This window comes from Magnolia sinica, chromosome 18 (genome assembly GCF_029962835.1).
Source record: "Magnolia sinica isolate HGM2019 chromosome 18, MsV1, whole genome shotgun sequence".
Classification (NCBI taxonomy): domain Eukaryota; kingdom Viridiplantae; phylum Streptophyta; class Magnoliopsida; order Magnoliales; family Magnoliaceae; genus Magnolia; species Magnolia sinica.
In genome coordinates, this window is record NC_080590.1 from 8555274 (window position 1) to 8580132 (window position 24859).

Sequence of the window (24859 nt, forward strand, 5' to 3'; positions counted from 1 at the left end):
TACGCATGCCAGCTTGCCACAGGAGAAGCGGATCGGCTGGTGTAACTCAAACTAGCTGTGTATAGCTGCTGTATTGATGTTAGCAAGGTCTGTGAATTTGATTATGAGGTATGTGTTATCTAAATTGCCCGTCCATTCGGTGAGCTCGTCTTAAGGCTTGAGAAGAAAAATAAGACAGATCTAACTATTAAGTTGACCACACTGAAAAAAGTAGCAGCGGATTGAACGTCTACCATTGAAACTATTTTTGGGGTCACAGTAGTTTTGGATCAATGTGAGATTTATTTTTTTCTCTTCATTCAAGTCTTCGGGACCTTATGAACAGATTGGATGAAAAATAAAAATTATGGTGAGCCCTGCCAGTTGTTTAACACTGAAAATCATTACCTTCGCTTCTATTTGTGGTGCGGTCCAGATGACCTTTGGGTAAAATTTATTTTTTTGATAACGCCCTAAAATGACCTCTAAAAATATATAAGTATATATATAATAAATACATCACTGGGCCACGTAACTTTGATCTCCTTTCACCGTTCGTACAACTTGGAGCTCGAGGAGCGTCGGTGCTCGTCCTCGCCGACACGTACCTTCAGCAGCTATATAGCTTGTGTGTGGGACACCAGTCAATCCGCTTCCTGGCACAGGTAGACCGTGCATGATGACCTGCTGCGCAATCTGTGCTGTCAGAAATTCACCTTATCCTTCCGGGCTCACTCATGTCACCACGACGTCATGTGCCAAAATGTTTAGAGTTGAAATCTTGTTGGGGTCCATTAATGTTTATATGCCATCTAAACCATTCATGGGGTCATTGTCAATGGGATAAACTGAAAATGCCAAAGATATTAGTATGATTTAAAACTTCTACGGCCCACAAATATTTTAACGGTGGAGGTTCAATCTACACTGTTTCGTGTTGTGTGGCCCACTTTGAGTTTTGAATCTGTCTTATTTTGAATGGACAGGGTGGATTTCACACGAGGGTGGCTCCACTCGCTTCCGACCGCATGAATTACTTGAAGTATGGGGTGGCAGGCAATCCGCGTCCGACTCGACCCACGGATGGACCATCTCTAATCGGCGCGCTCTCCAAACACCAGACACAAACGCGTCCCACGTGCCAAATATGCACACGTGCGATGGATCCAGGACTTTCATTGGATAATCCCCACGGTGAATGTTTCTCAGCCCGAAAAAAATTTTGGTCCACTCATCAGGTTGGCACACATGTACAAAGAAACACGCGGTTAGAAAATTAACAACCAACGGTCTGCATTGAACTTGGATTATTGCTCAGCTGATGCGTGGAGCATCATAATCGCAATCACGGACAGACATACACCATGTTGGGCCCACCCTATGAACGTCCCAGATGCTGCACATATTAGCCACGTTGGCAATCCTGGCGTGTTCTTCTTTGGGAGTCTGGAGAAATACCATTCCTATTTGTTAGCTTCTCCAACATGCTGTTCCACTCAAAGCCCGACGCGGATTTCCTGCGAAGCCTTTCGCAGGAAGTTCCTGCACTGGGGTGGGGCCCATCGTGATGTTCGTGAGAAATCCACCCCGTCCATCCGTTTTTTGACTCATTTTAGTACATTAGGTCAAAAATTATCCGGATCCAATACTCAAGTTAGCTGAAAACGTGAGGATTGAACGTCTACAGTTTAAATATTCGTGGGGCCATCCTAGTATGAATGACGTTATGAACGATATGGATGGCAAGTAAATATCACTGTCGATCCCAAGAAGGCTTCAACGATAGAAATTTTCTTACCCAAATTTTCCTTTATTGCGGGGCACTTGAGGCTTGGATCTGGCTCAATTTTGCTTTCATCCACTAAAATGAGCTCACAAAACGGATGGACGGGGCAGATTTCTCACAAACATCACAGTAGGCACCACCTAGGTTTCCAGCGCAGGAACTCCCTGGAAAAGGCTTTGCACGAAATCCGCGTCCCTCAAAGCCCGGCAGCTTCCTTTTTGGGACGGCTCTGATGGTCCTGTTTGGGCAACGTGGTGCAGCATAGACCATTTAAAGGAGCGTGTGGTTGGACGTGGAACTCACGTGCTTGCAATACAGAGCGAGAGAGAGAGAGAGAGATATTGGGTCAGAGACTGACAAAGCTGATCCTGAAATGCCACCAACATAAATGGAAGCAACTCAAATCTCACACATTGCACCAATCAAAGAACTCAAACTAGAAAAGGTAATAAAAATAAAAATGATGGTAACAATAATTACAATTAAAAAGCTTTTCCTGTGACTTCTCTTTTCTTAGATTATCCAAACACCAGATTCTCTCTCTCTCTCTCTCTCTCATCTTCACTTCATCTGCAACCTGTAAAGGTATTTGCTGCTGCCAACAACTGATTTCATTTATTTTCACTACTGTTTTTGCCATTATCAAGTGTTTCTGAGGCTGTTTGGTTTATGGGTTGCTGGAATTGAGCTTTATTCTATCTGCTTTGATGCGGGTGTTTGCTTTTTGGATTTGTTATGATATTCTCTTAATACACTTGTGTGGAATTATCTGGAAAGAATCTGTTTTTCTCTCATCTGCAATTCAATTATTGATTTCAGTGCTTAATACAGTGCTCATGTGTATTTGATGTCTAAACTCGTCCAACGCTTTTTGTTGGAAATTTCGATGTCAATGTTGGGATTTTTTATGTTTTTGTCCGTTTTTTTTTTTTTTTTTTTCAGTCCTGTTCTTGAAAAGGAAAATCTGAGATGTTATAGTTCTTCTTTTTACAGAGTGATGGGAATGGGAGATGAGGCTTTTCCTTAGCTTTCTTGAGACTTCAGGTTCATAGATTAGTGAGAAGCAAGGAAACCCGTGTCGGGTAAGCAATGCCAGTTCCTCTCGCCCCATATCCGACACCTCCGGTGCCTTTTACACCACCAAACGGTATGTTCAGTCAAAATTCTTACAAGATGCTAGCTTGGATTTCCTTCTATTTGTTTCAATTTTGGATTATGGTCTTTGCTATCATCTCAATTCGTTCACACTATCTTGATTTGTTCTGTTCGTACCACAATTTTCAAGTAAAAGACTGTCTATAAGAAAATCTCTGAAAAAATCATGAATATATTGTGCAAGCATTTAACCACTCGATTTTTTGGTGTTTGTGTACAACTGTTTGGAAATTTTCTTATTTTTCATGGAAATTATCCTTGTTCTTGGTAATGGATAACAAGCTTTACTGCCTTAAATTCAGAGATGTGGTTTTCAGCAGCTGATTGTGTTTGAGGGATGTAATTAGGCCCCTGTATTGAAGGAATTTGGCAAGCAATGGTGCTGTTTGGGATGAAAAGGTTTTAAAAAAAAAAAAAAAAATCATAGCCGTCAAATTGAGAATTTTGAAGTCATAGTGAAAATTAGAATTTTCGGAATTCTTGATTTTCTGCTCAAAACATACCTTTTCAGATTCAACACTGTAAAAGGCATACCATCTGTAGACACCACCAATTTTGGCTCTTGATAGAGTAGGAAAAAAAAACAGAGATGTATTGCTTTTGTTCACTCGGATTGACGTCAATCCAAACGGTACCCTTGGCATAAGTTAAGAAATATGATGAGATTCTCTAACCAAGGCATTTCGAATCACCTTAGAGCTCTCTACCTTGGGTAAGGGATGCTTTTGAGATTTTTGCTTCAGTATGTGTATGATTTGGTTATCCCTTATTTTCAGCTCTTCCATGCTTATGCATGCTCCTTTAGTTGATTTTCTTGGAATTCAGTTATATGTAGCCTCTTCGTCCTGGGAGATATGGTCATGTAGATATTAAGCTTGATGCATTTCATTCAAAAAGACTTTCCTCACTCCTCAGGTGCGCAGAGTCAACTTGTGTGTTCTGGCTGTCGGAATCTCCTTCTCTACCCACTTGGAGCAACATCTGTATGTTGTGCTGTTTGCAATGCCGTGACGCCAGTACCACCTCCGGGTATTTTGTTTCTTGCATTGATATTTATTTTCTTTTGTATTCATGTCTTGCAGTTTATAGTGTATCAATAGAAAGTGGGCATTCTTTTATCTTCTACTTCTAGTAGAATATGGAATGTTATCTTTCATGCTACATGGATTACTGTGAGTTTCTAGTTTTTGGATTTAGAAAATTAGAATGGTGAAAAAACCTTAATATGGTAGGATGGAAAGTGGATTTACTACTGGATGATTGCTTCTTCTTGGATAAACTTTGGGCCTGCAAAAAAGATGAGTAGGCAATCAACATGTGAATAGCTTGTGATATGGCCCCTTCTGGATTATAATAGTCATTTTATTATCCTACGTGTATTGTACGCTAAAGGAATTTTGGGAAATTAACCTCAGATCAAGAAATAAGTAGCAGAAATTCTAGATAACTAGGACACTCTTATCTTCTTAAAAAATTTGAAAAATGTTTTGCCCAACACCCTTGTTGGACATACATCACTACTTCTCTGGGAGGAACCTTAGTTTATCTTTCTTCTTGTAGTTTAGACTTTTGGCAGTTATGTACACTTTCAATATATTTCTTTGTGTATTTTTACACTAGTTTCAGCTAAGGAAATCTTCAAATATGGTGGTTTGCTATGCCTACACTTGTCTATAATGGGATACAATGTCCAAGCCACCGCATGTACCAGCACAAGTACAATATCAAAGTCAGCCACCAGGTGGGTTCTGACTTTCAAAATGTTCTCACCCAAAGATCAGGCTGGTCCACTCATTAGGTGGGTGTGATGTTAGAAATAGTTCAATCAGCTTAACAAACTTCAGCTAAGTTTTCTTCAACCGCACAGTTCTGTAAACAGTGGTATGCCTGATTACTGGACCGATCTGATTCTTGGGCAGGGCATCTATCTAGTAGGATCACCCTGATGGATGGATTGGGTCTTGTAGACACGTGCCATGCTGGCATATATGGTGGCTTGTACATGAGCTGTCTTGCTGGAATAGCAAAACTCTCAAATATGAATGCAAAATTGATGAGGCTGCTGCATTATCCTTTCTATTTATCTTCTAAATTATCTGGATTTGGGACAGGAACGGAAATGGCTCAGTTGGTTTGTGGAGGCTGCCACACTCTTTTGATGTACATTCGTGGGGCAACCAGTGTACAATGTTCATGTTGTCACACGGTTAACTTGGCGTTGGAAGGTAAGGAATAATGATACCACAAGAGCATTATAAGAGACAGAAAGTCATTAAACAAAGGCATGTGGATTAGAGATGAAACACTTAAGATCATAATAAGATGATACTATGATCTTAAGATGATATAAGGGGCAGCATTATATCTTGATAGAATGGCTGCCTTGCAATTGTCAGCAAAAAGCTAGAAATTTAGATATGATTTTGGGGCATTTTTAGTCATGTTTCCATAACCTTTTTCCCTAAAGGCATGCTTGGATACGTGGAATCCAAGGCAAAAAGAACGGAAAAATAATAATTATCCACTAATGATTTCTATGGGAAATAGTGAAACATAGATTCCCATTTTGAGTTCTTGTTTAGATAGCAAGTGAAAATCTCATATTTCTCTCACGTTACTCTCCTAGTTTCTTGTGCCAAGAATCTAAGTTATGGAAAAGTGTAATAATTGCTTGGAGGAATCCATTCTCTTTGCCATCTAAACAGCACAAATCATCACATCAAAGGCAAACCCATTTCTTTTTCCATTGTTTGACATGGAATCCGTGGTTTCCAAACATATCTGAAGCATATGCTAGGATGCATGGAATTCAAGGGAAAAGAAAGGAAAATTAGAAGGTGTTCCATTGATGTGACACTTTGGGATGTTTGGATAACAAAGAAAAGAGACGTTTTCATATAGCAACCATTGTACTTCTTCATAGCAGCACAAGAAACCTTGTGACCATTGTCTCATAGGTGTGATATTTTCATTTGCCATCTGAACAAGTCTTCCGATGTTGGAATCCAAGGGAAAACAGTGCTCATGGAAATAATGATTATTATTTTTCCTTTCCTTTTCATTTCCAGTACAATCTAAACAAGTCTTCCTATGTTGGAATCCGAGGGAAAATAATGCTCATGGAAATAATGATTATTATTTTTCGTTTCCTTTTCACTTCCAGTACAATGTAAACATGCCCTAAAAGTAAAACAGCCAAGACATTGCACTTGAGAAAGGAGCATGGGGTGCTAAGTACATTACATATAATTTGTGGCAGCAAATCAGGTTGCACATGTGAACTGCGGAAACTGCCATATGCTGTTGATGTACCAATACGGAGCACGATCTGTGAAATGCGCAGTTTGCAATTTCGTAACATCAGTTGGGGTCTGTATTCATCGATTTTAATTTTATATATATATATATATATATATATATATATCGTCAGCATTAACTCATTATCTGCAATTTTGTGAACTATGTCTTTAATTTCCCTGGTTAGATTAATGATATAACGATACATGACATATCCATTTATTTTACTGCTAACATGTTGTTTTCGATGCATATGTTTTGGGCTGCACAGGCTTCCGCAAGCACCGAGCAGAAGTTCAGTAACTGAAAATCCAGGAATAGCATAGTCAGTAAATTCGGACTTCTAAAAAGCTTGTTCTTCCTCATTTTAGTGCCTAAAGTATTTTATGTTATTGATAGGTGAGGAATTCCGCTCTAGCGACTCCACTCCACTCTCCAAAAGTTAAATGTAAAGAGCTCTTTTTTCTATTGGAGTTCTCGTTGAATAAGTAGTTTTGGGCAGGTTTGATTTGTGAAGATCATTCTACGGAACTGTTATATTATAAGTGCAGTTAGAAAACTCCGATTTTGATATTTAACTTTCTTTCATCTTCTCTGCAAGTGCGCAGAGTGAGATTGTTGCTATTTAATAGTAAGCAGTGTGAGGAAAGTCCATTTGTGTATGTCAGTGGCATGAAGAAGCCATGGCATGTCTTCATTTCCCAAATTGTCAAACAATCCAAGTACTAATATACTATCAGTGTGTATACTTTTGTTGAAGCTTGTTCTCTCGCGGCATGTTTGTGGAACTTCTGTACAAGAGGGCATGTGGGGGAGAATTCCTTAACCAATATCTGAACTGGCACTAAGTTCATAATTCATCATCCATCAAACCATTAATGGAAGCATTTTCATTTTCAGTTTATTGTTTTGTACAATCTTGAAGTTGAATGGTTATCAAGTTACTAATTCTGAGAGTTGTTCGAGTTACAGCAAGCCAGCATCTGTTTTGTTTGTGCCCGCATGCTTTGTCACTGTTGGCCAAGTGTTTGGATCCTAGGTTCTTATCCTCCAATTTGAATAAGGTTTGAAATGTTGGTATCAAAGCACATATCCGCCAGTTCTAAAATGGATTTTTACCCATATAGATCAGCTAATACACACTACACATCAGCCTTATCCATGTGAATTTCGACATACAAACTGCTGTATAAGCAAAATAAAATAAAATAAACAACAATAATAATAATAAAAGAAAGAAAATTAAAAATTTTAAAAATTAAAAAAAAAAAGAAAAAAGAAAAAAAAAAGAAATGTGAGAAGAAAAGAAAAAGCATCACATTGTTCTTCAAAACACCAACACGTATAGGCCGGGATGATACGAATATACAAATGTTTTGAACCATGATTCCAATAACCATCTGTAACATCATTCGTCAATTCAGTTCTGCACTGGCCACAATTTTAATTGTCTGGAAATGGACACTGGGATCTTTTCAATTAATTAGATGTTCCACTTTACGGTATGAATAAGCGCATGGTCCCAGGTTGTTGCTCTGCTCTTCATTCAGAGAGCGACTGTTGATAGGGACCAATCAATGTGGCTCCTATCATCGGATTATCTTTGCTTCCTTGGTGCACATTCGCCACAGTTAAACATGAGAATCAACATATGAAAATTATGGAAACTACTATGGTGCCATAACCAGCCAAAAGAAAAAGCTGTGATGGGGCCAGTGCTATTCTAAAAAAGGCTTACCTCAACAACTGATAATAATCTGCTTTATTTTCCATCGTTTAGGAGCTTCAAACAGAACGAGATACCTGCGTTAGCACTCTAATTAGCATCATACATGCTACTGTAATGCCAATATATATATATATATATATATATATATATATATACACACACACGCACTAAAATGGCATTCCAGCAATGTTCAACAGACTGTATCAGCCTCGTAAACATGGTTTAACCACTGCGCAAGTATGCAGACAAGAGATAAGGTTCTTTGAAAATGGTTAGTGCATCCTATTTGTTTTGCCTATCACAAAAGTAAATAAAAAGAAATGAACAAAGATTATAAATTACTTGGCAAAAATTGTATTTGACTGCAATGATGGTAATTTTATATTGATTGATTTATCCATGGTAAAATTATAATAATATCAAATTTACATTACTTCAATATGAAATCATCATCAAAATAAATTAATATTGTTGTTTAGATAGATATTTTTATAGTAAAGATGACAGAATTATTTTACGTTATCAGAGAAATGGGCAAAACAAACAGGCCCTAAATTCCCTATATGTAATTAACTCAAAGCTATAGGCCTTTAGTTAAAAACACAGACGACGAACCGATAAAAAGATTCTTCTCTCCACAAATTGAGATAAGGCTGTAGTTTAGTGAAAGAAATCGGGTTGACTATATGCCACTTGATATTTTTGAGACTGAATAATCAAGACAGCAAAATGATGTGATGCCGTATTGGATGGCTACTTCCATCTAATGGTCGCTTTCGAGTTTGGATAACATTTTAAAAGGAAAACCCATGAGATGATCCTTGCCATTCAATCAATAGCCTTAAAAATGGATGGGGAATCTGATCGGTTGGTAGGGCCAACTAGATGGGTTGTCCTCATCTTCCTTTTATCTTTCCATTTGTTTGGCTGCAAGCTTACAACTTTCTATCATTTACAAATTAGATCATTAAAAAAAATAATAATAAAATAAACTAAAAAATAAACAAAAAAGAAAAAAGGATGCCATAGTTCCTCAAGGTAGCAAAATATCTGTTACTGACATAAATAGAAGACTAATATCAGCCACAAGAATTTTCACAGCAGAAAACAAAGGTTATTTCCATCATTGACTGGAAAACATCTGCCCCCTTCACTTCAAAATTCAAAAGGGTGGTTTTCTACTGTATCCATTTCCCAAGGAGACCATGTCCCACTCACTCCTCTCTCTTCAACATAACCCAACTCCTCCGGCACAAACATCACCCATCTTCCCTCTTTTGGAAAAGAAAATTTCACACATGAAAGATGTCCATCAGATCCATGCCCAAATGATCGTAACAGGATTCATCCATCACACCCCATCCCTCACCAAGCTCATCTCCCATTCCCTCTCAGCAGACCCAACAAGCTTAACATATGCATGCATGGTTTTCAACCACATCCATCAACCCAACATAGTAATCTGGAACACCATCATAAGAGGCTTTGTAGACCACAGCTTTCCCAAAGTGGCAATCTTGGGTTATGTTGAGATGCTCCAAGAATCCAAAATCATCCCTGATAGAATCACATTCCCATCATTGCTGAAAGGTTGTGCCCAATTACTGGCTTTCAATGAAGGGAAGATCTTACATGGTCAGATTGTAAGATTGGACCTTGATTCTGACCTTTACATACAAACTACACTAGTTAAAATGTATGCAGCTTGTGGGGATCTAAACTCAGCAAGGATAGTATTTGAAAAGATGGGTACTCAAAAAAACCAAGTTGCATGGACTACAATGATTAGTGGGTATGCTAGAAATCATTACCCAAAAGAGGCCTTAATTTTGTTTAATGAGATGGAGAAAGAAGGACTAGAGCCTGATGAAGTGACCATGGTTAGTGTTCTTTCTGCCTGTGGAGATCTAAAAGATTTGGATTATGGCAAGAATCTGCATTTTCACATTGACGAATCGGGTATGAAAGTCTGCGTTGTTCTCGGGACTGCTCTATTAGATATGTATGCGAAATGTGGGGAACTCGATTTGGCAAGACATGTCTTTGATGCATTGCCTGAGAGAAATGTGGTCGCTTGGTCGGCTATGGTTTCTGGATACTCACAGAACAATTGTGGCGAAGAGGCGTTGAGACTGTTTAAGGAGATGGTTTTTGAAACTAACCAGAAGCCGAATGAAATCACAATCTTGGCGGTGATTTCAGCATGCGCTCAATCTGGTGACTTGAATTTGGGTAGGTGGATTCATGCGTATATCAGTAAGGCCCAGTTGAATCCTTCTATCAGTTTGCAGAATTCACTGATTGATATGTACTCAAAATGCGGCCAGATAGATGTTGCTCATCGGATTTTTTATGGCATGCCTGAAAAAGACATTGTATCTTGGAACACCATGATCAATGGCCTCGCCCTTCATGGTCTTGGTGTCCAGGCTCTGGATCAGTTCTCTATTATGCTGATGTCTGGAATCCGACCGGATGATATTACCTTCATCGGGGTGCTGTCAGCTTGCAGTCATGCAGGGCTCGTACTAGAGGGTCGCCAACAATACCAAAACATGAGAAGAATATATGGGATTGTACCAAAATTAGAGCATTATGGTTGTATGGTTGATCTTCTTAGCAGAGCTGGGCTTCTGCAGGAAGCCGAAAATTTTATCCAAGAAATGCCCATGGAACCCAACGGCGCGATTTGGGGGGCTTTGCTTAGTGCATGCAGAGTCTATAACAATGTAGAGTTCGGTAAGAAAGCAGCAAAGCGCCTCCTCGACATTGAACCGGACAATGATGGTGTGTACGTGCTTTTGTCAAACATCTTTGCTGGACAAAAGCAGTGGGCAGAAGCGAGAAAGGTGAGGAGTCTGATGCATGAAAGAGGAATCCGGAAAATGCCTGGTTGCAGTTCTATTGTGGTGGATGGGATTGCACACGAGTTCCTGGTCGGAGACCGTTCGCACCCAGAATCTGAAAACATATATTTGATGTTGAATCATGTCATTCAAAGATTGAAATCGGCAGGCTATGCTGTGGAAACATCGGAAGTGTTACTGAATATCGATGAGGAAGAGAAGGAAGACTCAGTCTCTCAGCACAGTGAGAAGTTAGCTATCTGTTTTGGGCTGATGAAGACAATGCCGGGTACTGAGATGCTAATCATGAAGAACCTTAGAGTCTGTGGGGATTGCCATTCTGCTATAAAATACATTTCAAAGGTTTTCCAACGAGAGATTATCGTTCGGGATCGCAGCCGATTCCACCATTTCAAAGATGGTTCTTGTTCTTGCAGAGATTATTGGTGAGGTAGCTGGAATTATAGGTATGTTACTGTAATGGAAGTGTTAGCTGTGCCACATGCATCTTCCATTTATTCAGAAAGGAACAAAACAGAAGTCGACGACATCTCTATTACGAACACAATAACAAACATGCAGCCCATTCTCTTACATAACATATCTATGAATTCATGGATGATAGATCTCCCCAAGTGGTGGCAACTCACAACTCATATAACCGCTGTCTGCCAAGGATCCTTATAGTTTTGCTCTAACTGAGTCGGCAGTGTTCGATCTAACAGGAAGCTGTAGATCTTCCCAATCCTCATCATCCACCTTGGTGAAATACTGGTCCACCATTTCTTTACTAATCAATTCAAGTTTCGAAGGGTCCCACTGAAATTCAGAAAATAAAATAAAACTCAGCATCTCTTAATTTGGACATTGCCAATTGAATGTGCTTAAAAGGACAAAAAGATAAAGTTTTTTCATCCACCTTAGGCCTTCCGTCTTTGTCGAACAATATCGCCCTGCAACCCTGCATTTTTTTTTGCTTGTCTCAGAAAGATTTAAATGAATGCTGGATGGAGCTGATCCTGAGCCATGAAGCATGGGAAGTACCGCTTTCTCATGTCATTTAGGTACATGGTACACATGGCATATGTGGTGAGATCCAAACCATACATTAAGTAGGTTCAGATTGATGGGCCATGGACAAAAAATCCAACCATTTCAACCATCCAAACCATTTTATTGGTGGTGTACATTCGGTGCGAATAAATTCACTTATTAGATGGTTAAGGAAGTCCAATTGAGCCAATTTTTCGTTTGTAGTACTTCAATGGTAGAGCCTGCTGGATGCATGATTCGGATCATCATGCACACATGCCACATGCAGTGCCTTTGGAGGCATTGATCTCTTTCCAATGACAGTAAACTAAAGTAGTTACTAGTGATCCCTTATAGAGACCTGATAGAAATCATTGCTGACTGTTCTTCGCAAGGCATGAGAGACCATTCTGTATTCTTGGATTAGGCACTGGCTGATGTCTTGCGTCCGTCCTTCTCTGATCTGATCATTCACAAGAAGTAAATTGAAACCATCTATGCCAAAAAATCTATCAAAGGAATGATGGGGACATCTTGTGCACACGCACGCCCCCCCATACGCACATACGCAAGGAAGAGGAGGGCTCCACCATCGATCTAGGTCGATGACGACGTCCAGAGAGGGTCTCGTAGTTAGAGGACTGTGTTTTGATTCCTTAGAGTGGACCCGATCGCCATGTAGATCCCACCATTGGATCTCATGATCGTGGCTCATTACTCTAGATGATCTAGTACTTTGAATTTTACTTATTATTATTATTAGGAATATTATAAACGGTTTAGATTATTTTGATTAGTTGTTATTTTTGTTACTTCGTCTCTAATAATAGGGTGTACACATAACGCCACTTTTGGGGTATAGGTTTTTCTTATAACTAGGAAACCCCTTATAGGTTTTTTTCCATTGAATATTATGAATAAAATTCTACATTTCCTGCTTCTCTAATTCTTTGAGTTGTGAAAATACAATTGAGTGTGAAACATTCCCTTCTTCGAAGGGCTAACTACCGTGGTGCGAAGCAACACCCATCTCAAATCGCCCCCATCTCCTACCATCAATATTCATCATATCTCATAGCCATCCACGCTTCAAATCCACCCTCTTTTGCAGCCGATCCTTCCTCTATAGCAGATTTGCAGAATCATGCTCTGCAGAAGGGTTAAAACTTCGTCGGAGCACCGCGCACAGACCGGATGTTGGATCATCTTGAAATTTTGTGTGTGTGTGTGTGTGTGTGTGTGTGTGGCCCACCCGTGGCAGACCAAACCCAAGCTTGCTGTTTCTGGGTTCATGGGCCCCACACACGTGCGGGCAGAATCCCACGCACGTGTGTCTAGACCCTGCTGTTGTCCACACGTGTGGTACATCTCGGGTTCGTCTCTCCTCTCTATTTCACTCCTCTCTCGTCTTATTTCCCTAACCCTAACCCTAGCTTATCCTAAATCACAAGTTTTATTCCCCTTTTACAACCCTAGGGGGTTTTCTGAATTAAAATATGTGAATCCCTTGGATCGGGGAAATAATCCTTTACGTGTGTGGATAAATCTACTCTCCTTTGATTATTGTTTGATCTATAATTTTAATTGATTCAGCCTTATCATGTATAGGCTTGGACCCTTGTAAATCTCCCTTGTTGAATGCTTGACTTTATGTGGGATGTGAAATTTTTGTGATTATTTCTAAATTAGTATAATCTTAAGCATAAAATTCTGCATATCATATTTAATTTCCATGTCCTGCATCAAGGGAAAATCATGATTGAATCCTCTGAAGTTCAAAGGGAATGAACATAGGTAGTTCAATTTTCCAAGAATTATCAACTGTTACCGATCTGAGAAAAACTTTAAGACTGGTTGGCGATGCCATCTTCAATGACTTGATTGCTGCAACAGCCCACTTCTCTGGTTTGCTTATTGGCACGTCCGCTTTATTTATTGCCTCATGCTCCTACAACAAAACCACATTGGCTTCCACACAGTAATTACCTTTTCAGGCCACATCTCCAGGCAACAACTAAGTCAAGACATTGCACTAGATTTTGATGTTATCAATTTACTTACAAGTGTAGATAGAATTTCTTCAACTGTTTCTTTTGAGAAGCATTTATTGATAATCTCAAGTCTGCAGCTTCGTCAAATATTGATATCAGTATAGTAATGTACTCATGAGAAGAAAAAGTGGAAAGAAAACGTTATTTCTGATAACAACATTCTGACCACTAACTTGTGACCCACCTTTGATAAGCACTATCTTTCTTCAAAACTGGTCTCAGTGAAAACTCATCAATAATCGTGCAGATGCCAGCTGGATCTGATGACTCCACCTTATTCAGTGCTTCTTCCAACAGAGGCAGGTTCTGTTCATTGATAAAGTCTTAAGTTACCAAAGTATTCATGGGAAGCATAGATGAACTTAGAGAGATATGAAGAGGGATCTGTTGGAGCAACATCGCATTCTAATAAAGCTGCACTCATGTTGCAGTAAAAATAAATACATGAAAGTTTAGAATTTACTACTTGGTGTTGTTAATCTTCATTTGCTCAAGACATAATAGAAAAGTAATGATAAAACCATGGAGATTGCCCATACGACTTATTTCTCATGAAAATATAGCTTCTTTCATCTATAAAAAAGAAAAAAAAAAAAAAATTTGTATAATCTTAGAAAGCCATACCATGGAAAGAACAAAGTGAGTTGCGAGGCCACATGCTACCATTTCAGCTGCATCCAACCTTCTGCTAGTGAGACCTATGTATTCCCCTGGAAGACATGGATAAATGGGTTCATAATTGAAAGTTCCAGCATAATGTAATGTTCAAGGAGAAAGATTGCCAAGCCCAATATGTCTAACCTGGAACAGGTGCAAGATCTAGCCCATTCTATAATGCTGGCCGTAGATATCCCATCCCAAAAATCAGGCCAGTCAACTCATCCGTTGTCCATAGTGTCAACGAATCAGGGGCTTAATTTGTTAAGGTTTCTTTATCTGTTCATTTGTTTTGAACATTGTAGAGCACCTCATTAGTGTCTGGCCAGATTTCCAGGATAGATAATCTCGGTGGGGGGTGGCTGAATGCCGGGTTGGCCTTGCCATTAGATGGGATGCCCAATACTCGCGTGTGGGCTTAGCAAACCTCTTAGAAAGAAACATGCTAAAATATAATCTTGATCAACAAAGGATGCTTCTGAAAAATTTTGCAAGAAATCAATGATAAATGTTTCTCTCTATGATTACCAATTGTTGCCACTGCAATCTTCTTGGGCTGTTTGTGTTCCAATTTCAAAACCGACAAAAGAATATATTGGGTTTTAATAGTTAAATCATGTTTATAACCAGCTTTACTAATGTAGTCTTGTCCTGTTTATTCTTGGATACTTCCCAAAATTTCCAGTGTAATCATGTTAATGTTTAAGAGAGAGGAAGAGATGAGCATATCGTGAACTACATAAAAACAAGTGAGCTTTGAAGAAGATGGGTGTCTACTGTGGATGAAGAAAATATGTTCTATTTAAGTTCAGAAAGTTACCAAAAAAGCCTGCGAGTCTAGATAGAAAATAGGATGAACCCACATCTGGGAATAATCCTAACAATGTTTCTGGCATGGAAAATACCTGCACATATCAACACGGTAAGATTCTTTATTTAAGAAAGGAGTTCAAGTAACAATAACCAATCAAATGCTGGTGATCATACAGAAAAACGAGAAAATTCAAAGAAGAGACCACCATCAAGTGCTTACTTGCATTGTCTATTAGTAGGTTATAACTTAAACCCAGATTCATCGATTATAAGAATTTGCTCTTTTTCATGGAAAGTAAATACCTCAGAAATTACGAGGATTTTGTATAGTGGAGGCTCTAACATGTCCTGCAAAGGTCTCTATATGGGACAAGCTGTGTAAACTGTTTGATTTAAAAGCTAAGAAGAATATCAGAAATAGTTGCTTCTTTTACTGATTGTATTGATTTGAATCGTATTATACATTAGCCAGATGTAGAGCATTATACCCATTGGTCTTCATATTATTCTCTATCTTATTAAAATTCCACTCATTAAAATTGATGAACTACAGAGCTTCTATGATAACATCATCCAAGGGGGTTACACATGAAACCTAATGCTTAACCCCAAACATGAGAAAGTTTAATTCCTATTTGAGAACATCAGCGTAGTTTGTATTGTTCTTTCAAATCAAGAACAAAGCAAAATGAAATCAGTGGTTGCACCAACTAAATCAATCCAAACATAGCAGCAGGCGTAGGACCTAACCATTGCTCTAAAAGCTCAAAACTGATAGAGCCCCACTCAAGCCCGGTGTGAGGAGTCTCGACAACTAATCACTTGCTTTAAAAGCTTGAATTGATAGAGAATGGTGAATCAATCCCTTTATCTCATAGCCCAAGTCCCACTTCGCATGGGTCAAGCCCTTGGCCGAACCCCTCGTGAGCCCCACTTCACATGGGTCTCGTCTCACATGGGCCGCCCACCCTAAGTTTGCCTCCGCTTAACACAGGCCACGCCACTCGAACCCAATATGAAAATGCCCTGCATTAAGTTCGGTAAATATACAAACAATGCCTCAAAAAGAAAACTGAGTTATATTATAAAATACCATATGCTATGCTTTCTTTCAAACTGCTGCATTCAGATGTGGCAGGTGATAGGCACATATATGTTTCAGCACAATCTTTTCGTATGCTCATAAATAAATAAAATTTCAGTTTACCATATGACGACAATGGAACACATTTTCTACTCTCCAGTGGTTTGGATCAATCTTGCCTCGATAGTGGATCGTCCTAGTATGAGGTATGGTAAACCACTAATACTTCCAAAAATTAAAAAGTGGTACTATAGGGGTAGGATCATGTGGTTCCCTCAAGTTCATTCACTAAAGGCCTGTTTTGGGTTCCACCTAAAAATGAGGTCACCTCATTTTAGCAAATTGTAATTTATGTATTAAAGATCATGTTTCTTTCCCGTAGGGATTAAAAATAATCTTGATAAGCAATAAACATGATCTCTAATATACAGTTACAATTAACCAAAATGAGATAAAAATCAATTTTAAGTGGCACCCAAACAGGCCCTAAGTATATGCAATATAATTATACAAATGAATCGATATCGCAATTTTATATGTGAAATTATGAAAGTTATTATTATAGATTCAACACGCATGTATTGTATTATATGCATGCTATTGCATAAACCAAAAATATAAATCTGTCCATTCTAACTACAAGTTTGTATTACAACTTAACTAAGATAATTGAACTGTAATTTCAGTTCTCTGAAAGTAGTGATCCCAATCACAAATGACCCATGATTTGGGTCTTGCAATTCAAGACTGAAAATGCAGGGATTTTGGTGATTTAGGTAACATTGGTTTGGATCACCCAGTTTTTTTTTTTTTTTTTTTTTTTTTGGGTTAGCTTGTTAGTACACATCCATGTTAGTACACACACTCCATGTTAGCCACCCCCAATGGATCACCCAGTTAGCAATATCTTCAGGCTATAATGCATCCAAGATGTGTCCATCACCCAAATGGTGGATTTTAGAAAAATTAAGCAGGCAATGATAGCCAGATTAGCAAACAATCTCTATCCATTCAGCTCTCCAATTTGGTTTCCTTATACGAACTTAAAAGTATAATCAGATCCATTGATTTTCTTATGCAGTATCTCAGTTACAGAATTACGTATCAAATCAAATCAAAATACTATTTCATTTCTAATCATATGTAGAAGGTAGAGATAAGTACAGCATTCTCTGTGACAACTCGGAACTCGCCGTGCATGGATAGTCCGGCGCCACCTCCCATCACTATCCCATTAATGAGCGAGACCTTCAACCATGTTTTGTTATTAGCATCAAAATCAAATTCACCATTTTAATAAAACAATGAGAGAATGTGACATTTGAAATAAATAAATAAAAATAAAAATAAAAAAGCCTATTATTGAAATGCAACTCACCTGAGGCTTCTTGTTCGTCGCCAATACATAATTCAATTTCAGTTGCGTCCCATAGTATTTCACACCGGAACTCCACTTAACTGATGCACAAAGATTAATCCGTTAAATGAATGTGATCGAACAGATGTTTTCTGCATCTTTGGTGATCGATGGTGGACGGTCAGAATTGCTTATTCAGATGGTGGCCCACCAGAGGAATAGTCCTCAAGGACGGTGCAAATAATGTAAAGTAAATACATAGATAGTTTTACCCTCAGACACGAGACGGACTCCAGTAGTAATATCACCACCAGAGCAAAATGCTTTTCCATTTCCCTGCATCCATGGGATAAAATTCATCTCAACACGTAGCATCGTAAAAGCTACTATTCCTAGAAAGGTACCTAGTTATAAATATTGGCCATGCTATTGAAAGGTGTACGTCAATCTAGACCGTCCAAATTGTGGGTCACAATGTGGATGGAGCCTAGCAGGAAACCCAGACTGATCGAATGATCCAAACCATCCTATTGGTGGCCGTAAAATGGATGATTAAAAAGTAGTGACAGCCGTGACATTCAATGAGAGAAATCATGGGACTCGGATTCGGTCATAACCCCTCCAGTAACGACACCTATACTGGCTGTAAAATCTCTGTGGCCACTATGATGCATGTGTTTTATCCATGCCATTCATCCATTTTTCTGTGAGTCTAAAATTGGAATGAGGCGGATGCAAATCTCAGGTGGACCACATCATAAGAAATAGTAGTGATTAAACACCCACCACTAAAGTTTCAGATCTATTTTCACTTCATCCATATCTGTATCACCTGATCAATAGATTCGATGGCAAATAAATATTACAGTGGTCCTAGGAAGTTTCTAATGGTGGGTGTTTAGTCACCACTATTTATTATGGTGTGGTCCACCTGAGATTTGGATATGCCCTGTTTTTTGGGCTAGTGCCCTGAAATGAGCGGGAGAAATGTAGGGATGGCGTGGATAGAAAGAAATACGTCATGATTTTTTAAATTTTTTATTTTTTTTTTAATTTTTTGGGTTAGCTTGTTAGTACCCACCCATGTCAGTACACACACTCCATGTTAGGCACCCCCACTAGGGATCGATACCAAGACCTCAAGTGTTGAAACGAGGTATCTCCACTCAGTCTGCCAGTTGAGCTAGGGATCTGGGTGTAGAAAGACGTCATGATGGCGCGGGGACACCCAACAATAATGTATGTGTTTGATCCACGCATCCGTCCATCCATTATACCAGCTCATTTGAAGGAATGAGCCCAAGAACGGGGCAGACCAAAATCTCAGGTTGACCACACCACAGAAAAAAGAAGTGGTGTGATTGCAGGTCCACCGTTGAAAACTTTCTAATGCCCACAGTAATATTTATTTGCCATCTAACTTATGGATTAGGTCACACATGAAAGAAGGAAAAACACAAAATATCAGCTTAATACAAAACTTCTGTAGCCCTCACCAAGTTTTTAAAGGTGGGTGTTCAATCACCACTGTTTCTTATGGTGAGCTCCACCTGAAATTTGGGTCTGCCTCATTTTTTGTCTACACATAAATTATGGTGGGGCCACGTAGCTTTTCCAGCACCGACCAGTAACGAGGTGGGTAATGCAGGGGGGCACGCTACCGCATCTGCTCGGTGTGATTTTCAGACCATGGGAGATCCACAAGCCTACATTTCACGATAGACCACTGTTTTAAGAAATGGCGTGACTCTTCAACCGTAGATATGACAGTCTCAAGGCAGTCCAGACCGTCCAAATCTCTCAACCAACTGCAGATGTAGCATCACAGATATATGATCCGTGCACAGTATTTTTCATAGTTTAGATGGTCTGTAATATTTATTTTATTTTGTTTATTTTTTTTGAGTTAGCTTGTTTAGTACACGCTCATGTCAGTACACACACTCCATGATAGCCACCCCTACTAGGGATCGGTACCAAGACCTCAAGTGTTGAACGAGGTATCTCCTCTCAGACTACAATTGAGCTATGGAGCCGGGTGATGGTCTATAATATGAATATATGATATACCATCTATCAACTGGATGGTGGGCCAATAGAGCTTTTCCACCGGCTATCTGGCTGATGTAGGGGTCACCAGCCAATCCGCGTCCTCTCCCAACTCTACCTTGCCTTACAAGCCACTTCCACGTGCAATACACGTGCCACGTACACTAGTAACATCTTACCAGATTCGAAACATATTGTTACATCCACGTACGCGAAACATGTGATGTTTATATATCATGCTTCATATTCCCACCCATTACATACACTAATTTCAATATGCTCCAGTTGCTCCTAGTTGCATTGAGACAGCTAGACAGTCCAATCGATTGATCCATACCGTTCCTTAGGTCCAAAGTACAGTTCACGGGCCATCATGAAACATCACACTGATCTAACGGATATTAACCATTTGAACAATGGCTTTACAAATGGACAATCAAGATTATTTACAGAAAATAAGTCTAAGCAACAATCTGATCAATCCATTTGTCAAGGTCCATCATGGATTGCTTATGATTCTAAATAATTCAATTTTTTAGTTATCATCTTATCCATGGATTGAAAAAAGATAGTTACAGAACACAAGATCATCTGATCAGTTTGACTTTTGCACAGTAGCCAACCAAATGTGTTTTGAACTTAATGGACAGTTCAGATCAATTAATTGGACCATCCAAGTGAATGATGCGATTAGGATCATTATTGGCTTCCAGTGCTCCAAGAGCATATTTTTAACACAACATTTTAAGAGTGGGTATGTTTATAATTACCTTCAAAATCACCAGCTTGACATTTGAGTCTTTCTCATATGCTTGGAACGTGTCCAATAATTTAGAAGCCTAACATCCAACATTCAATGATTAGTTCTATGTCAATAAATATTCAATAATTATTCTTTCAACATGGTATTAAAGTAGATTAAAACTTATACCTATGGGTAAATGACTCATACAACGTGACTCATGTGCATAGTAACATCAACACACGTGTGTGTGCGCGGGTGTGAATAAAGATAACCACACACCACCTCGTTTATTATTATTATTATTATTATTGGGAAAACCTATGAAAGTAACTTTTGTGGCATGCTAGCTATACGAGTAATTAAACTGGAGAGGGTGTCAACTACAGTTAGTTGAGGTGTGGGACCTGCCGCGGTTGTATGTATGGCATCCAACCGGTCTTGTAGGATCACTCCATAATGAAAATAAGATCTCCCAAAAGTTATAATAATTTTGAGGTTACAGGCATTTTCCCATTATCTTTTACAATTAATTATAAAATCTTGCCTATCTCTTGGTCTATTTTTAAATACATGCTATACTTAGAAATACTTACAAATATGTGCATTCTATTTTTAAAAAATGATGAAAAAATAGTCTGTTTAATTTTGACTAAGGATTCATGAGAGCGTGTTATGGTCAGTGAAAGACCATTTTGCCCTTGTCACGGGTCATATTCACAGTTGGACCCCTATTTTTTATTCTTACTTTAGCTAATGTGTTCGGAGCTCACCTTTAATATACAAATGATCCATGCTGTCCATTTGTTTTATAAAGCTATTTTACGGACTAATCACCTATGTTGTAGAAAGGTTTCAACGATGTTCATCATCTGGATTTGTTTTTTTTATTGTTGTGGGCTGTATTAATTTGACTCAAATGTGGTTAATTTTTTGCACATATAAGTCACAGTTGTGATTGAATCCCCACCATTAAAAACTTTACAGGGGCCACCAGAATGTTTATTTTTCATCAAATCTATTGATAAGGCCACAAAGACCTAAATGAAGAGACCACACAAATATCATCTTGATTCAAAACTTTTGCGGCCCATGAAAAGTTTTTAATGGTCCATTATCACTGTTTCCTGTTTCTTGCATTATGGTCCACGCAGATTTGGATCTACTTTATTGATTGGACTTTGCATTAAAATGAGTTTTCAAAATGGATGGACAACGTGAATATAAGTCAAATACATCAAGGTGGGCCCCATGGTCAGGGATCCCACCCACTTCAGTGGATACCGGATCGACCGAAGCTATGCATGCCACCAACAACATATAATGGTGACGTGGCATGAGGCCTTAAAAGGGCCTGACTAACCCACGATAGGTGGGGCCATCATGATGTTCATGAGAAATCCACTCCGTTCATCAGTTTTGGCTCGTCATTTTAAGGCAGACAATGACAACCGTGAAAAGGGGTTTGTTACTGTTTAAAATTTTCTGGGCCCCGCCGGATGTTTATAAGTATCCCTAACTGTGGGGCCTACTGTTATGTGTGTAACTTACATCCACACCGTCCATCCATTTTTATAGCTAATTTTAAGCTAAGATCCCAAAGATGAAGCAAATTCAATTATGAGATGGACCATACCATCGGAAAGAGTGGTGATTGAACTTTCAGACATTAAAAACTTATCACAGAGCATCTTTATGTTTCCATAGTGTTTATTTGTCATCCAATCTATTACGTAAGCCAAGATGAAGGGAAATAATAAATACTAGCTTTAACCGAAACTTTTGTGACCCATTAATGGTCGTTCACCACGTTTTTATAGTACAATTCACCTGTTCACCACTATTTTTCTGGTATAGTCCACCTGGTAATTAGATGTACTTCAGTTTTTAGATAATGCCGGCTCTCGGGTAAGAGCCTATCATCTTGGGTGAGTTCCAGGTCTCACCTAATCCGTTCCCTCTCTCTCTTAACGCTGCCAACTAATGTACCAGCTGGCTGATGTGATGTGAGATTACTTTTAATGATGTGACTGCTCCACTTGTCAATCCTATTTTAAGAGGTAATTTCAATATAAGATAAGATATTAGCATGTTATGAAATTTAATTAGATAATACAATTGGAAACAGTGGAAAGGCCCGGTCAATTGTTTAATCTTCTATATGCTTCACCTGATGTTTATATACAATTCAAACCATTCTTAAAGCAGTCCAACTGTTAATAAGGTTACTATCACTGGGATGACCGGAAAAAAAATAAAAAACTTTATCCGAATCTTTTATGGTTGCACAAGTGTTTTAATGGTGGGTGTACAATCTGCACTATTTTTTGTTGTGTAGTTCACATTGGCTTTGCATCTAACTCATTTTTTTGAGTCATGCCATAAAATGAGCAGATTTCTCACAAGTGATCCTCACCTAGCTACAGAACACCAACGTGAAAGTCATCTTTTACTTTACTTTGAAATGAGGGGTATTTTTGACTTTTAAGAAATATTATTGTAAAGCCGTACATATATGAGGCAGACAGTTATGCCATAATGATGCATTAAAAGGTAGACGGCTCCATTAAAATATGCCAAAAGCCGGTGTATTTTCAAATTTTGATTAAAAGACAGGCAGGTTTTAGAAATAACTCTTTATTTTTTCTTTAAATGACGTAACAAAATGATGTTTGAATAGACATGACTTTTTTTGGAAATCCTACTTTCGTGGGCTGACCATATAGGATGGATTGGATGCCATACACACACTCCGGTAGGCCACATGCAGCTAGTTGCGGGCTGTTTCATCCTCACAACCAGTCGTGTGTGACACCTTCCCATTAAACTGCACCAAACATGCTGGGAGTGGGACTAGGTTTATTAATCTACCGTAAGAATTGACAGAAGCTGCCTTATTAAACACCATTGATCAGCTGAGTATTGTCCAGTGAACCCGGCCGGGCTTGGATCATAGGTCCTCAGCTCATGTGGATCCAGAGTCTGATCAAATAGCTGATATTACTGGGAAAAAAAAATGATGTTCTATACGTACCATTGAAGGTGAGATTGCATTCAGCTTCTCAGGCCTATTTAGTATCAACGTCTTCACGGCAGAGTTTACTTCTTCCAGAATCTGATAAATCACAGCCAAGCAATTGGAAAATGTAATTTAGATGCTATCCAAACGGACCCTATCAGATTGGTGTGGACCAGCTGGGATTTTTTGGTGAGGGTTGTTCATGTTGGGCCCACCCAATGAAGGGCCCATATCTTTATACATGTATGCCACAGCAGTCTGTCGGACATGTGCAACAATTCAGAATCACCCCACCATCGGGCACCCCACATGTGATTGACCATCATGGTAGGATGATTCTAGTCCTCCGATCGGATGATCCCAACCTACAGATTAGTCCTCACTCAACAATTACTGTGATTGGGAAGTTGGCATCAGAGGACTGGAATCCCCTGCAACACCAGGTGTACGCAGCTTGTAAAAAACTTAAGTTTTGTGAACCCGCCATTCTTATTATAAAATCCTCTCCATCCTTCAGGTATATCTTCTCATTTTAACTGTACATCCCAAAAATCAGAACGATCTGAAACTCATATAAGCCACACAACAGGAATGCTGGTGAAGTCTCACTTCCCTGGTGGGCGACACGGACAAACCTATGGTTGGCGTCTACCAACATTGTTCCTGTGGTGTGGCCCACCTGATGGCTGGAGTGGATATGACCCATTAAAGAAGGTGGGCCCATAGAGCTCGTGCAGTAGAGAATTTCGGTGGGAGGCCTTGAAATCAAGAAAAAGTACCTGGTTACTTTCTCCGGGGAAGGCCATGTCAATATTTCTCTTCTTGAGGAATTTGGATGGTGGAGATGCTAAAACAAAGTATAGTGAATGACATGGGATCACATGTCCTCTCTTTTTATAGGGCTCACAACATGGGGGCGCTGGGATCCACTGTGGTGGGGGAATCCCCGACTGTGGGGCCCACCTGGATGCATGTTCCTCACATCCATCTGTTCTGAAAGAGGATTTTAGGGCATGATTCAATACAAATCTCATGTTGACCACACCACATGAAACAGTGGTGCGCGACCATTAAAAACTTCTTGTGGGCCACAAAAGTTTTGGGTCAAGATTATATTTGTGTGGTCCCTTCATCCACGTATTTTTGACCTTATTAACAAGTTGGACGGATAATAAACATTCCGGTGGGTCCCAATAAGTTTTTAACGGTGGGTATTCAATCATCGCTGTTTCCCATGGTGTGGTCCAACTAATATTTGGATCT

The 24859-nt window shown here is 39.1% G+C and overlaps 3 protein-coding genes across 7 annotated transcripts; 2 read left to right on the forward strand and 1 right to left on the reverse strand.

Moving 5' to 3' along the window:
• The first annotated feature begins 2068 nt into the window (after positions 1 to 2068).
• LOC131233328 (protein LSD1) lies at positions 2069 to 6976 on the forward strand. 4 transcript variants are annotated; one of them, XM_058229999.1, is made up of 7 exons: positions 2219 to 2350; positions 2759 to 2912; positions 3836 to 3949; positions 5032 to 5145; positions 6180 to 6289; positions 6489 to 6542; positions 6617 to 6976. In XM_058229999.1, the coding sequence occupies exons 2-6, from the start codon at positions 2855 to 2857 to the stop codon at positions 6522 to 6524; spliced, it is 432 nt and encodes a 143-aa protein (XP_058085982.1). In that variant the 5' UTR covers positions 2219 to 2350; positions 2759 to 2854; the 3' UTR covers positions 6525 to 6542; positions 6617 to 6976. The 4 variants fall into 4 exon arrangements, with proteins under 4 accessions (XP_058085983.1, XP_058085982.1, XP_058085981.1 ...); XM_058230000.1 differs by lacking the exon at positions 2219 to 2350 and adding an exon at positions 2069 to 2210 and having other exon boundaries at positions 6489 to 6976; XM_058229998.1 differs by having other exon boundaries at positions 6489 to 6976.
• Positions 6977 to 9244: 2268 nt separating this feature from the next.
• LOC131233760 (pentatricopeptide repeat-containing protein At1g08070, chloroplastic-like) lies at positions 9245 to 11242 on the forward strand. Its single transcript, XM_058230549.1, has one exon. It carries the CDS (start codon positions 9245 to 9247, stop codon positions 11240 to 11242), a length of 1998 nt encoding a protein of 665 aa, XP_058086532.1.
• Positions 11243 to 11333: 91 nt separating this feature from the next.
• Positions 11334 to 24463, reverse strand: LOC131233560 (3-hydroxyisobutyryl-CoA hydrolase 1-like). 2 transcript variants are annotated; one of them, XM_058230326.1, is made up of 14 exons: positions 24376 to 24463; positions 23612 to 23692; positions 20606 to 20674; positions 18059 to 18122; positions 17808 to 17887; positions 17594 to 17677; positions 15353 to 15437; positions 14500 to 14585; positions 14060 to 14181; positions 13886 to 13946; positions 13653 to 13772; positions 12186 to 12287; positions 11712 to 11753; positions 11334 to 11611 (listed from the first exon to the last, which is right to left on the reverse strand). In XM_058230326.1, the coding sequence occupies exons 1-14, from the start codon at positions 24400 to 24402 to the stop codon at positions 11474 to 11476; spliced, it is 1161 nt and encodes a 386-aa protein (XP_058086309.1). In that variant the 5' UTR covers positions 24403 to 24463; the 3' UTR covers positions 11334 to 11473. The 2 variants fall into 2 exon arrangements, with proteins under 2 accessions (XP_058086309.1, XP_058086310.1); XM_058230327.1 differs by lacking the exon at positions 12186 to 12287.
• Positions 24464 to 24859: the final 396 nt, after the last annotated feature.